We start from the raw sequence: 16220 nt of genomic DNA, 5'->3' as shown, positions 1-16220 counted from the left end.
TAAGACACGTTTCTTGAGCATCAAATCATCATATTAGAATGATTTCTGAAGGATCATGTGACACTGAAGACTGGAGTAATGATTTGCATCACAGGAATAAACTACATTTTAAAATTGGTTATTTTAAACTGTTATAACAATTGTTTTTAGTGTATTTTGGATCAAATAAGTGCAGCCTGATGAGCATGAGAGACTTGTTTCAAAAACATAAAAAAATCTTACCAACCCCAAACTTTAGAATGGTTGCTTCCAAAAACTGCGTTGTCGAAATGCACTGCCAATTTTCTCCCCATGAATCTAAAGCTCATTGCAATTAAATTGGCAACTAACATTTTAAAACATGTGATAACAGTAGGCAATAAACGATATATGTAGCGTGCTACATTGTTACATTGTCACATGACCTCCTCAACACGCTGCATGTGCAGATGCATACAGTATGTTGATGTTACATTTGCATTTCTTCAGGGTTAGAGGAAGCAGACGCTCAGAAGGGTTCCATTCAATAGGGGTCAGAAAGATAAAAAAATAATATTTTAATTCACCAAGATGCATTAAATTGATCAACAGTAGCTGGGTTTTCATCCAAACGTGAATTAAACCTTTTCAAAGTTCGCAAAAAAAACAAAAAAACAACAACAAACAAATAACAATTAGGTGCGTTTCCATCATGTTGTTCGAGCGCATAGATACATACACTACATGTCGCCTTGGGGTTCTATGCATGTGTCAAAACCGCCGCCATCTTGGAACAGGGGTCTCTTGTCATAGGAAGTAGCTAGGTAACGCTGCTATCTCCGCCTGTACTTCGAATTCATGGATGATGCCGGACTTTTGTGCTGCGTATGGCTGTTCACACGAACGAAATCTAAAAACCAGACAGCAAGGGATTACATTTCACAAGTGAGATTACATTTCAAGTTGTTTTTTATAAGTTAAGTGTACATTTCTCTGCTTGGAGGAAGAAAATGAAGTGTGAGTGTGCTGTACTCTTTAGATATTATTTGAAATAACCCTTGTGTTTAAAATGTACAATATGCAGGAGTTGATCCTCAATACCCACTTTTGGCTGATGTGTTGTTCCTAACTTAGATTTTTTACCGATTGTACTCAAACCTTTTAATGGAAAAAAACAGTGTGGCGCTTGTAACCTGTAAGTACAGTCCTAATAGTATGCTTGTCCACTCCCTGTCAATCTTCAAACAGTACATCCATGATTATTATACATAGAATTCCACAAATCTTAAGTATGTGTGAGTTTTGCACAAGGAGACAGTGAGTGGGCTCAAGGGCTTGTTTCTTCCTTGCAAACTGGGGATGGAGGTGTGGAAGGACACTGGAATTTGTGAAAATGTCAACTGTTTAGCTATTTAAGATGTATTTACTGCTTTAGTACATACTTATTTAATGTGGCAAAAGTACTGCGGGACAAGAATAAAGAAAAGATGAAATCTAACATTCACATTATGTTCCTCTCAAATTTTTTATTTGCTTCCACCTGCAAATTGCTTTGTGTATCATATTTAATAAACCAATACAATTTAAATGTTTAAATTGACATGTATAGTCACACCATTGTAGCCATTTCACATGCAGTAGGCTAAGGTAAGTAACGATAGTTCATTATAAGTTTATTCAAGTGGAAGAATGTGACTAATAAACTTAGGCCTACTAGCACTATGCATTATATTTTGAAAAAGAAGTAGATTATCTTAATATCAAAACCTTACATTTTCTCTGGACTCAATGATAAATATATGTCTGACCGTTGGAACGAACCAAAAAAACTAGAAAATCGCATTCATGACGATTTATGGTGATTTTATTTCCGTTAGACCTTTGCCTACATTGACGCTGATGCATTAAAGAGGAGGGGCTCACCTGTTCCAAGATGGCGGCTCTATTGACGCATTCGTTCCAATGAACTGCCGTAGCCAAGGCGACATCTAGTGTATATATCTATGGTTCGAGCGGATGGCGGTGGTATTGGTAACCTAGTAACCAACAGTAAACAAAACAGTGGAAACAGCCGATTGGTTATATGGGTTTAATGTTCGCCACGTCAGAATTTATTTGGCAAATGCGTTTCCATCTCCCATTATTTAATCTCCCAATATTCCATTATTCAAGTGAGTGTAAAAAGATTTTCCCTCCTGAAATTTGCCATTTCCATCACTTGTTTCTGATGTGATAGGCTACTTCAAAATGTGCATAAAAACAGGGTGGAAACATATCTAGTGATTTTTAGCAATTCTTTTTTGAGAAATGTAGCCTAATGATTCATTTGAAGAAATGTAGCGATTATTTGAAGAACTATAGCGATTCATCACTATGTTTGTAACAGTATAATAACACATTTGTTACAGTGTAATTATATACTATTATATATTATATATTTTAATATTTTTGAGAAATGTAGCGATTTTTTTGGAGAAATGTATCAATTCTTTTCGAGAAATATATTGATACATTTGAAGAAATGTATTGATTCATTTCAAGAAATGTAGCGATTCTTTTCGAGAAATGTAGCAATTCTTTTGAAGAAACAGCGATTCTTTTGAAGAAATGTACTGACTCATTTGAAGAAATGTAGCAATTCTTTTCAAGTAATGTAGTGATTCATTTGAAGAAATGTAGTGATTCATTTGAAGAAATGTAGCAATTCATGTGAAGAAATGTAGCGATTCTTTTTAAGAAATGCAGAGATTCATTTGAAGAAATGTAGCGATTAATTTAAAGAAATGTAGTGATTCTTTTCGGGAAATGTATAGATTCATTTGAAGAAATGTAGTGATTCTTTTTGAGAAATATAGCAATTCATTTGAAGAAATGTAGCGTTTCTTTTTGAGAAATGTATCGCTTCATTTGAAGAAATGTATTGATTCTTTTGAAGAAATGTTAACGATTCATTTTAAGAAATGTAGCAATTCTTTTTGAGATTGTAATTATATATTTGTTATAGTGTAATTATACATACTTTACAGTGTTATTCTATACTATTATATATATTATATATATTCTTTTTGAGAAATGTATCGATTCTTTTCGAGAATTATATCCATACATTTGAAGAAATGTTTCTATTCATTTCAAGAAATGTAGTGATTCATTTGAAAAAAATTTAGCGATTCATTTGAAGAAATGAAGCGAATCATCTGAAGAAATATAGCGATTCATTTGAAGAAATGTATCGATTCATTTCAAGAAACGTGGCAATTCTTTTCGAGAAATTTAGGGATTCATTTGAAGAAATGTATCGATTCATTTCAAGAAATGTAACGATTAATTTGAAGAAATGTAGCGATTCTTTTCAAGATTGTAATTATATTTTTGTTAGTGTAAATATACATATTTTACAGTGTAATTATACATTTATTACAATCTAATTATACATTTGTTACAATGTAATTACACATTTTAACAGTTAAGACTTTTACATAGTTACAAAAGATTTCAAACAAATGCTGTTCTTTTTAACTTTCTATACATCAAAGAATCCTTATTAAATATATATCACAGTTTCCACATATATATTAATCAGCATCAGAAGAATGTTTTCTGAAGAATAATGTGACTGAAGCCTGGAGTAATGATGCTGAAAATTCAGCTTTCCATCACAGTAATAAATTACATTTTAAAATATATAAAGTAGAAAAACGAAAAGTAGTTGACACCAAGTACCGTATTATGAAAGGTAATAAAAGATTAGACATTATACTCAAGTAGCAGAAAATGTTGAAACTAGACTGTAACACTTATAGAGCTGTCTTAGCCTAGTCTTTGAATTGGTACTGTAGTTTTTTGTGAAACTAATTGGGGTGTGCTTGGTGTTGATGAGTAACATTCCTGGTGAAATAAAATATGAACCAAGCTGAAGGACTGCGAATGTTTTATGTTGTGGGTCAAGTGTGGCTTTAAGGGTCAGTAGCAGTCCTGTGTGCAGGAGCACATGTGCTTTTTCTGGCTCGGTCTTTCTATTTTTACCTCATACACCTACTGTATATACTGTATATTCACACTTGAATGCAAAACCAATCCCCCCATTCTCCTGTCTAGCCCACGGTGTAGCGTTAAGATGTTAAGCCATTTAGGGAATTCAACTGTAATCAATTTGGCAAAACAAGCTCTGGTTACTGAATGGGGTCAGGTGACGTTGTGCTGCTGGCTGAGGTCATTCCACCTGCAAATAAGAGCAGGATTTACTTCTGACTTATGCTGTACTACTAGCTAGCAAACAAGTGTTAGCCTGTATGTTTAGTTAATAGGATATTGAACATTGGGGAGTTCAAGTTTTCATCCCTACAACAGGTTATGAGAAAACAGCATCATGCATGAAGTAGCCTAAAGAAAGAAAGAAAAGGAAAAAAAATTAAATATAAAAATATGTAAAATAAATAAATAAATAAATAAATAAATAAATAAATAATATAAATATTTTAGCATAGAAACATTTACATTTATTTGCATTAATATATTTTCATTTGCATATGTATAAGTTAAACAGTGCATGGGTTACCATATATTCCCGTACTTTGAATATTTCCAAACATAGTATTAAAGCTTTGTTTTACCTTGAAAAATTCTGTGCAGAAGTGTTTGGCACTCTCCTCTTTGATACCTGCTGTTAAAGCCATTCTTCTTAGTGTCCTTCCTCATTTAACATGAAGGGTTTGGAGTGGCTTGACCTGTTGGGATTAGCTGGAGATGTGCTGTGCCTAATGACCCCTCGGTTCTTAAGTACAAGCAGGGTATGATGGAGGCTTTCATCTCTTCTCTCTCCCTCTCAGAACCTGATGTTTGTAGGTTACTTAAACATCAGAACCATTAGCGGGCCTAGCTTAGCCTGGTGTCTTCTTTTGCAATCTTTTGAACTCACTAGATTAGAGACATGGTTGATGGAAGACAGACCAGTGGGTTATGATGAGTCCGATAAGAAGGGATTGTTTGTATGGTTTCTCTAAGCTGGATGACGGCACAAATGTCTGCCCTTGTGGAAGGGGACCGTCCCTTTCCACAACCTACTGACCATGAGAAGAGCTCAAGAGGAAAAGGTTTTTTCCTAGTTAGCATGGTCCAGTTAGCCCCTACTGTTAGCCCCTACATTTGTAACTACACCATCTGGCTACAAATGCATCTTTCTGCACTGACTGATATAAGGTTTGATTTATAGTATATGCAGTCTGTTGTTTTGCTGTCATCTACTTTTGATTAGCTGCGTTTTTCCATCAGTTGTTTAAATTTTTGTTCTCTGTTGTTTGTGCTAATATGATTTTAATGACTCATACAATCTGTTATGCTCTTCCGTGTTATTACATCTGAGTCTGTTCATCATCATACACACTTTTGTTCACTGGAAATTATCCCTTGAACAAATTAGTTAATGGTTCAGATGCTTCATAAAAGCAGATGCTCTCTAAAGGGCTTTGATTTAACTACATGAAGCAGGGCATGGTTGAGTGACACATTAGTTCCAGGTGTAAGGGGGAAAGAATGTAAGATGTAATTGAATGATTATCATACCTATGTGGTTAACTTCACAAACATATGCTGCTCTTTAGAGTTAAATTGATTGCAGATCGGAAAAAAAATACTCAACAGATTGTTTAACTCTTATTTTGAATTGCCTCACTGATGTAACTTATAAACTGTTTACTTCAATTAAGTAAGACCAAATCCCCTTTTTGTTAAGAACAGGAAAACAATGCACATATTCTCTTTTTCCCCCTAGGCCCCAGCTTTAGAGGACTCTGGGAGTGAAGCAGGCTGTCTGGAAGATGGGGAGTCTCAGCATGAGGACCGTGGAGAGCAACATGACCATCAGGAATGGTGTGAGCCAGTTCCTGAAGCAGCACAGGACACAAAAGAGGAATATTTTGACACAAACTCGTGGCACAGTGACACTTTCTCTGACCCCAATCATGAAACTAAGGACGGCTGCAGGACGGCGCTCAGCTATGAGACCGGCTCTTGCTCTGTGGGTCATCTGGACTCACACTCTCCATTAGCCAAACCCTCTCCTTCATTTAGAGAGAGAAATCCCTCTTTAGCAAAAAGCCACCATGCTGTTTTTGACAGTCACAGTTGGACCACTGAGCAATTGCAAACACAGACTGGAAATACGGAGATGATACACATGTGGGTTGATGGCACTGGAATGTCTGATGCTAAAGGTGGTCCAGATTGTGGTGAGGTTATTAGCAATTCTCCAGCGGGACCTGGACTTGATTCTTCTTCAAGGAATGGCCTATCCTATGTAGTAACACCCCTTCTGGAATTAGAGGACACTGTAGAACCACACACACTCTCTGAGCCAAGTGCTAAAGACTCATTATTCACCTTAACAGACAGTGATGGAGCCAAGTCTCAATTTGCTGAAACCTTTGATGGAAAATTAAAATTAGAACAAATCAACAAAAATATCATGGACGCTCAATCAGGATACAATGAGACGCACATACAGTTTACAAGTGAGAAGGATTTACAGCAAAATGATATTGACACTAGTAACACTGAAATTGCATCCGTTGTGAAAAGGACAGATGCTGAACATAATAAATCAAACACTCAACATGATGAGCTGAATGTTGATGACAATGAGATCAGTTTATCTGTCTCACGGCATCTTTCTAAATATGAGTCTGTATCAGTGGAGAAGCCTATTGAACAGAAAGTTGAGGAGTCAACAGAACACAGCCAATCACAGAATTCAATAGAACACAGCAATTCACAGGACTCGACAGAAAACATCCAATTACAAGCTTCCATAAAATGCAGCCAATCACATAATTCAGTAAAACACAGTCAGTCACAGGATTCTATGGAATGCAGCCAATCACAGAATTCAGTAGAACACAGGCAATCACTGGACTTAATTGAACACAGTCAGTCACAGGATTCTGTCGAATGCAGTCCATCACAGGAATCTGTAGAATACAGCCAAACGCAGGTCTCAGTAGAATACAGCCAATCACAGGACCCAGTAGAATGCTCCCAATCACAGGATTCAATAGAACACAGCCAATCACAGGACTCAGTAGAACACAGTCAATCACACACTTCATCAGAACACAGCCAATCACAGGATTCTGTTCAACACAGGAAATCACTGGATTCTGTAGAATGCAGCCAATCACAGGATTCGATAGAACACAGTCTGTCACACACTTCATCAGAACACAGCCAATCACAGGACTCAGTAGAACACAGTCTGTCACACACTTCATCAGAACACAGCCAATCACACGATTCTGTACAACACAGGAAATCACAGGATTCTGTAGAATGCAGCCAATCACAGGACTCGGTAGAACACAGTCACACTTCATCAGAACACAGCCAATCACAGGACTCAGTAGAACACAGTCTGTCACACACTTCATCAGAACACAGCCAATCACAGGACTCAGTAAAACACAGTCTGTCACACACTTCATCAGAACACAGCCAATCACACGATTCTGTACAACACAGGAAATCACTGGATTCTGTAGAATGCAGCCAATCACAGGATAAAATAGAACACAGCCAATCACATGCCTCAGTAGAACACAGTCACACTTCATCAGAACACAGCCAATCACAGGATTCGATAGAACACAGCCAGTCACAGGACTCAGTAGAACACAGTCACACTTCATCAGAACACAGCCAATCACAGGATTCGATAGAACACAGCCAGTCACAGGACTCAGTAGAACACAGTCTGTCACACACTTCATCAGAACACAGCCAATCACAGGACTCAGTAGAACACAGTCTGTCACACACTTCATCAGAACACAGCCAATCACAGGATTCTGTTCAACACAGGAAATCACTGGATTCTGTAGAATGCAGCCAATCACAGGATTCGATAGAACACAGCCAATCACATGCCTCAGTAGAACACAGTCACACTTCATCAGAACATAGCCAATCACATGCCTCAGTAGAACACAGTCACACTTCATCAGAACACAGCCAATCACAGGATTCTGTACAGCACAGGAAATCACAGGATTCAGAACACAACCAATCACAGAACTCCATAGAGAACAGCCAATCAAATACTTCACTGGAACACAGCCAACTACAGTCTTCAGTGGAAGACAGACTATCACAGGCTGATTTCATTAAGGCTGGTTTTATTTCAAACACAGTGGCTTATGAAAAGGGACAATTAAAACAGGACTGCATGGACATTTGCATGGACTGTGAAGTCAATCAATCATTGAAAACGTCTAGAAGGCATTCATCAAAGGACACTGACAAAGAACTTGATTTGAACTTTGAAAAGAATGAAAGTCTAAATTTCAAAAAGCAGGACTTAACTGACACTCCTGTTGTTTCGGAATATGAGTGTTTTGCAGCTGAGAGAGCTTTCTCAAATGTGCCTAATGCAACTTCTGCTGAAGCGATCAATGACTGGACATCAGAACAGTTAGATCTGCAGGCCAGAACTCATTGCGTTCACCAAAATTGCCCAGTATTACAAATGCACAGTGAAAAAGAAGATTACTCAGTTAGTAGATATCACATGGACAGTTATTGTTTGCAGGACAGTGGGCAAATATATTCGGAGGACCATGAGCCTGAGGCAGATTTTTACAAAACCCATCAGTGCCCTAATAGTAGAATTAATTTTTTCAAACTGGGCGAATTCCCTGAAACACAAGTTTGTGTTAACGCTAAAAGTTTTGATAATAAAGATGGTGACATTTTACAACGAACACAGAAGGATAGCAACATGCATCACAATATTAAAGGGTACCAGAAAGGATGTACAATAGTTCCCTCTAGAGAACAGTCAGTAATTTACTCTGACAGTTTGGGATGCATAGAATACACTAGGCCCAAGTCATTGAGTGTTGCGTGTCCTGACATGAAGACAGCTGAATCCGATGGGTGTCCAGTAGACAGTCCTGTCGAATCTTTGGCTAGTCTGTTTGAGATTTCGTATGAAAAATCTCCATTCAGCCCTACAGATGTTTGCTCTGACCTCAGTGATGGCCTTCAAATGAACTGTAAACAATTAGCGCATTGCGTTATAGAATATACAGAGACCTCCAAACAATTTCACCAACCCAACACCCTTTCTGACAAACAAACAAGGCAAAATGAGTCAGTTAAAACAATTGAGTCAGATGTTGATATTTTGTCTAATGCATGTTCTGATCCTTTCACTCCTTTTGATTATTCTCAGCTGAACAGTAGAAACCATGAAAACAGCTCAGACACAAATAATAACATTAAAGCCATTACTTTAGTAGATTGTGCCTCAACTGTACAAATGTCTTTGCCTAGTTCTTTGCAAAAATACAGCAGATCTACTAATAATGCTGGATGTTTAGTCTCAAAGGGCAGTGATTGCAAAGATAGTGAATCTTTTAGTGCCCCTGCTGGTCGGGCTACCTCCTTCAAAGCACCTGAAATGAATATTGTAATGTACAGCAAAGGTAATGTTCAGAAACCTTCAGACTTGACATGTAGCAGCCACAAAGATGTTACACAAAAGCAGCTCTGTGATTGCCATAATGGGAAGGAGTGCCAGCTGCACTCGTCTTCAGTGGAGGGAGAGCAGACAGCGAGAGGATTTCAGTTCAAGGGCACAGACGGCATCCGTCAGAGCAGTACTGGAGTGTTGCAAACCTTGAGTCCCCCAAACACAGATGACCATTTCAGCACACATGATGAGGTTAATTCAGACTCTACAAATTGTGAATTTTCTCATATTGTCCATTTGCTTGCACACAAACACCCAGAGCTTGCCCAAGAGGAAAGCAAATTACCACTGAGTGGCTCTCTCAAGGTCGATGATACTTATGCATTAGAAAACATGGAGAGGAGACTTGAAACATTCACAACAAACTCTCCTGAAATCACTGATTCCTTATGTGAAAAGTCTGATCCTCTTTTTAAGCAATCTTTGCAGCTGCACAACTCTAAGATCGAAGGCGCATTTGTTACATGTTGTCGAATTTTACCCATCACTAATTTAGAAGCTATTTTGGAGTCAGACCGTTCACTGGAGAACTCATTTGTATTGGAGAATGGACTGGAGGAGGAACAGAAAGGAAGTCCATTATCAGAAGGTGTATTGAATGAGAAATGGAGCTCTTTTGATGACGTTACAAACCGCCCACATGACAACATTTCTGCCATGCGTACAAAAGCCAATGTAGCCGTTGTCATGAATGAACCGGATGCTGGAGAAACAATGAGCTCTTTATCAAATGAGTTTGATAGCAGTGATGGCCATAGTGTTTCCAGTTCTGTGTCACAAGACCTTGACTTCAGTACTAATAGTGAGGAGACGGAGGACAGCACTCAGTCATCGTCTAGTCTCCGGGGTTCTGCGAGAAATAAGAGAACCCAATCAGGGAAGGGCTCTATGTTTTCTGTTTTTTCTCGAATGCCCTCATTCCGCAAGACCAAACGAGAACACAAAGGCAGTAACAAGGTTGATCCGGAAGTTAAGGACTCCAATGTGGATGGAGATGAACGGGACGAAGTAAAGTACAATAGGTCTCTCACACGTAACAGTTCCCAAACTTCGCTGTACAAGACCCATATTTCACAAAGTACAGATCATCTCACAGACATTACAAGGCTTTCTGACCACTCCAATGATGACATTTTTGAAAAGGCTTTTGCTTTTAACTTGCTGAATAGAGAGAAATATACACAATCCCAAAATTTGTATCAGCTGCAACAGCAGAAAGATGGAGATGCACAGAATTTTAGAGCTTCCCCAACGACAGAGGGATTGCAACAAAAAAGAAGCAAGAGCACCGATAACTTAAACTTACGCCTGAAACTCGCAATGGCTCACAAGTCTCTGTCTAGCCTGTTTGAGTCCAGATATCCTGAGAGGGACAACCAGGAACAGATCGTGCAGTCTGAGAATGAGGAGGTGAAAACCAAGCAGTCCTGGAGGAAAATGAAACAATTTAAGGAAGCAGAACTTTACAAAAGAACTCTATCGCTTCCTGGGACGGTCTGTGACAAGTCCACACATCAGAGCCCTATTGATAGTGCCTTCTGTGCTCCTCAGAACAGGTCCAGACTTAACAGCTCACCAGTTTCCCAAAAGAGTTTAAAGAACACATGCCATTTTGACCCACAGAGTTTGGAATCTGCACCTCAGGAACAGTCTGAAGACAGTACATGTCTGGAGGGAGGTGAGCTGCCTTATGCCACTTCCTCAGATTCTGATCAGGCCTCAGTAGATGGCTTTGAGTCCAATGTAGAGGATAGGTCGCAGTCACCTGTAAACCCCACTGTTCTTGCACTCGCAACCCAGATGTCACCTATCTGGACCAGGTCTCTCAGCTGTTTCGAGAACACTGATAGTCCGACAAGGCCCATGAGCCCCAAACCTCACAGTCCTGTTCTGGGCTGGACACACCGGAGGAGCTTCCGTTACCCCTCAAGATCCGTTGCGTCCTCTCTCTGCTCGCTCGGTCAGGGAGTGAGCACTGACGGTCTCTCCGATCCACCTCAGAGGCCGACGTCTCTGAAACCAAGGACAGCGCAACTCACTACAACCCAGTCTTTTGATTCTGAATACTTACTAGAGGACAGCAGTTCAGACAGCCATTCTCAGAATAGCCTGAATTCAGCATCCCTGATAAACAAACCAGAGGTAAGTCAAAGTAAATTATTAAGTTTATGATGTTAGGACAGCTTAAATGTGTCCTTTGAACATTTTAGGCAGGAGTGCTATTTGATTTTCTTACTTTCTGTATTTTGCTATTTGTATATAGTAATCCTACTCAAGTTTGAGTTTTCCCAAGACTCTTCTTTATACATGAAAGCAAAAGTGGATTGTTATGGTGCATTTTTCAAAATGCATTCCTGCTTTCTGTTATTGAGTTGGCCAGCCAGGAAATTACAAGGGTTGTTATATGTTTAAGTCACTAAAGAGCTTTCTGTGAAATGTGTGCACTTCTCAAATATACTGCCATCTAGTGGCTGACAAGGAATCAAGGATGATCATATTGCTCGTATGCTGTATCTATGGCACAATAATGTAGTGCACCCTTTCAATAAGTGTAGCCTACACTGCAAAATTCTAAATGAGATTTAAATTCTTTTTTCCTTTTTATTTTTCCAATAAATTTCCAATTTCCAATTTGTTTTTAATAGGTTGTATCTTGAATATAACTGCAGTTTGTCTAATGTATTGTCAATTTTTTTCACTTGTATTGAAACTTTTTTATACACAACAGTTTCAAAGTTTGGGGTCGGAATGATTTTTGAATGTTTTTGAAAGGAGTAATAATTTGTAATAAGTAACTGGTTTCTATTAGACTATATTTTAAAATGTAATTTATTCCTGTGATGCAAAGCTGAATTTTCAGCATTATTACTCCAAGTCTTCAGTGTCACATGTTCCTTCAGAAATCAGTAATCTAACATGATGATTTGCTGCTCAACAAAACATTTCTTAGATCGATGTTGAAAACAGTTTTTATTAATTTGTTTTGTGGAAGCTGTGAGACATTTGATAAAGATTATTTGGGGGAAAAAACAGCATTTATATGAAATAGAAATCTTTTTAAACATATATTTTGGTCATTTTTGCGCATCCTTGCCTCTAAGTACTAATTTCTTAAAAAAAAAAAATCTTACTGACCCCAAGTTTTTGAATGGTAGTATAAAATTATTGTTAAGAATAGTGACAATTTGATACAGTGTAAATATCTTGCTTATGTATACATTTAACTTCTTAACATTACCAAAAGTCAACATTTGACAGACTTCATCTCTCAGTGGACATCCGTCAAAAGACACATGTACAATAACCACCTAAATTTGCACTCAAAGCATGTACAGCGGAGTACTGATCCAGCCATCCAGTCAGCAGAGAGAAGACAACAAGGAAATGCGTGTGTGCTTCGGGTGAAGTCCAGAGAGCAGGGTACCGCTGCACCCAGACCCATCTCAGACCTCTACGGTTGGACCATGTCTCTTCAGGGCATCAGAGAGGTGGCGCTTGACCTGGAAAGGAAGAACAATTCGACCGTAGCACATCTACGCTCATGCTCATTAGAAACGTTGACTGACGTGGAGAACACCCATAAAAAGAAGCTTAGCATGCAGCGAAGTTTGCGCCATCTTAGCACGCCAACATCTGAGAAGCACAAGAAAGTAAGGAAATCGTCGAAAATGGAGAACCACCGAGCCATTAGCATCTCCTGCTGCACCTCTTCTTCTCCTGTTCTACTTTCTTCCTGTATTGTACTCCTGGAATCATTCCCTTGTAGTTTCTTTAGGATTTCCGACTTGTCTTCCGTTTCTTGTGTTTTGCCTGAATACACAAAAATCAATGTTTGTCAGATGAACTCAGACTACTTTGAGTCATAAAAAAAAAGACAAAACAGTTTTTTTTTTAATCATGGGCATGTGTTATTATTATTATTACATATTAAAACTTTTATTAATAATAGTGAGTTTTTTTTCTTTCATAATGGGTATGTTTCTGTCTCATCCATAGTTGCGCGCTAGACTTTCTCTCACTTCTCCGGAGCAATTCCCCTCTGTTCCCCTCAAAGACCACTTCTTCTCCCAGAGCACACCTGTTGGACTGGACTTTTTGGGCTGGCCTCATTATGCATTTATTTCAGGTAAGGAACATTGACATTTAAACCTGCTACACATTGCACCACAACCTTTTATTATGAGACACAGTATATTGACTTCTTAAATCTTTCCTTCAAGTCTGAGTGTGCTTTAGTTTCCTCCAGGGGGCAATGGTTTCCTTCATTCTGCAACCTTTGATAACCCTCTGTGAGATATTTATAGTTTTGTTTGTGACAATTGGAGCCCAGAGACTCACAGATGTCTGTGATGTAAATTTATTGTCTTTCATCATCAAACATGGCCCAGTTGGATTGAGATACCTGGACATAAACCTGAGGAGGTCTTAGCTCAGCTGCAGCCGCAAACAAACAATACATCTGTGAAGAGTGATGAATTCCACCTACAATGTGCAATTTCTTAAAGAGAAGCTTTATTCAGTCGTGTGTGCACGTATCAGGAGCACAGAGGCTATCTTTGTGCGGTAATGCACGAAGCGTGGAGCTCAGAGGCCCCCAGTGCTGATCCTCTCCCTTTCTGCCAAACAATCCTGCTGATTATTTCTCACCCACTCACTGGCGCCAGGCCTTCTCTCACTCACTCACTCACTCACTCACTCACTCCCTCTTTCTCGCTCTCTGAGCATAGAGGTAGACCTGGCATGGGCTTATAACCCCCACCCTTACAGACACTCACAAATGCACACTTTTAGAAGGAGACTTGGATTTAGAAAATCGAGTTGAGAGTTGAAGTGTAGCCTTTGATTGTAATATACTATTAAACAGACTTTGGCTGACCTTGAGTTGGCTGTTTTGTTTGCTTGCTGTTGCAAGCATTATGTTTCTATGATCAACATAAAACCCTGACTAAATCTGAGCCAGTTATACATTTAATTGTGCATTTTGCTCTGGATCTCTGATCTGAACTGAGACTTCTTTATCTTTTTTACTCTTGTTTTGTTTTATTTATGTAAAATATGCCTCCCACTATTGATGTCTTATTGCCATGACATGCTCTCTGTGTTTTGCAAGGCCTCTGTAAATGCCTTGCCTTATGTAATATGGATTCCTATGAGGAGAAAGGCACAATAACCTCATTTTGCCCCTTGCCGACATCATGCCCACTCTACAACCTTTCTGTACACTGCATGACAAGCCAATGCAGCATTCCTATTGCGGTTATGCAAATATAGAACTTGAGTCTTAGTTTGCATTTTGAGTTCAGGAGCACTTCATGAGAGAAACTAACACCGGTACATGTTGCTCTCCACAGAATCGAATCTCAGCACACCAGCACAAGAGGCACATGGACAGGTTGCTTCTCTAGGTGAGTTTACTCCTTATGAAACACAATATGAGCCTGTACTTTCAAACAATGCCTGCGTGAAATTATTGAAGGGACATTTAAACCTGTTTGTTCGACCTATTTGCATTTATAACTTTTGATTTTTTTAAACATTTTCTTGTGCATTTTTAGGAATACTAATATGACCATTTGTAGTTTGTTGGCTAATAGTCCAATTGGATTTTTAAGTGTGTGTGATGTAAACCAGGGGATGTATATATACTTGGCTCAGTTACGTTTTATTTATAATATTTATGATATTTATTTATTTACTTTAAAGGCCTATTATGCAAAATTCACTTTTACATGGTGTTTGAACATAAATGTGTGTCGGCAGTGTATGTACACAACCACCCTATAATGGTAAAAATCCACCCACTCCTCTTTTTTTAATCCCCATGAATCAGAACAAGCCGTTTGCAGATAGCTTTTGTGACGTCACATATGCTTAGTCCACGACTGCTGACGGACTCTTCCTTATTAGCATAGACCCTCTTTGAGCTATACACATTCCGCCATGTTTATCTCCTCGCCAGAGCATTTAACAGCAGCATTCAAGTAAGAAATGTATTCTTATTAATGTTACTAAAGTTATTTTCTGTTAGTAATTTTGAGATTTTCTTTTGTTGTTTGATTCATATTAACAGCATATTAACAGCATATATAGCAGTAGGTACTGTATATTACGCTGCTTTCAATTTAATACACAGATCTAATATACACGTGATTTCTTTACTTGCTGTTCACGTTCACAGACATAACCAACTGTGTTTATGTGAACTTTGTGTGTTTTTGACAAAACCTTGTGTGTATTTGACAGTTTAAGCGCAATAAGAATTTGTTTAATACTCGTGGTCACGGGACACGCCGTCTGATATCCAGCTTTCTGTGTGCGTGCTTTGAATGTGTGCGCTCTGAAAACTATATATCAGAAGTTTCGACTGATATGGCATGCAGATGATAAACTTTCATGATGATGAAGAACTGCAATGTCACGTGAGCGTGATAGATATGATAATCAAAACCAAACAGATGTTTTGTTAGTTAGAGTATCTGTAGCCGTACAGGCTACCCCTCTTCTGGAAAACGGGATGGGGAGCAGCAGCTCATTTGCATTTAAAGATACATGCACGAAAGCAGCATGTTTTTCCTTTCACTCAAAAATGGTCATTTACAACATGGTACAATAATTGATCTGTGGGGAATTTTGAGGTGAAACTTCAGACACATTCTGGGGACAGAATGTAATAATAACCATCATCATATTATTATTATTATTATTATATATTTATTTTTACACTGTTTTTCTGAACTTT

At 38.4% G+C, this 16220-nt stretch overlaps 1 protein-coding gene across 4 annotated transcripts in view; it reads left to right on the top strand.

The window, feature by feature from the left end:
* Positions 1-16220, top strand: part of arhgef4 (Rho guanine nucleotide exchange factor (GEF) 4) — an 80863-nt gene that overhangs the window by 34604 nt on the left and 30039 nt on the right. For 3 of the 4 annotated variants that reach the window (XM_081373729.1, XM_081373731.1, XM_081373730.1), the window contains 4 exons: positions 5729-11623; positions 12808-13131; positions 13478-13607; positions 14833-14886. In XM_081373729.1, coding sequence (XP_081229855.1) covers positions 5729-11623; positions 12808-13131; positions 13478-13607; positions 14833-14886 — 6403 coding nt within the window. The remainder of the gene's footprint in view (positions 1-5728; positions 11624-12807; positions 13132-13477; positions 13608-14832; positions 14887-16220) is intronic. The other variant, XM_081373732.1, reaches the window with a different exon arrangement.

This window comes from Scardinius erythrophthalmus (genome assembly GCF_964197995.2).
Source record: "Scardinius erythrophthalmus genome assembly, chromosome: 9".
Taxonomy (NCBI): Eukaryota; Metazoa; Chordata; class Actinopteri; order Cypriniformes; family Leuciscidae; genus Scardinius; species Scardinius erythrophthalmus.
This window is presented reverse-complemented; position numbering and strand designations above follow the sequence as displayed.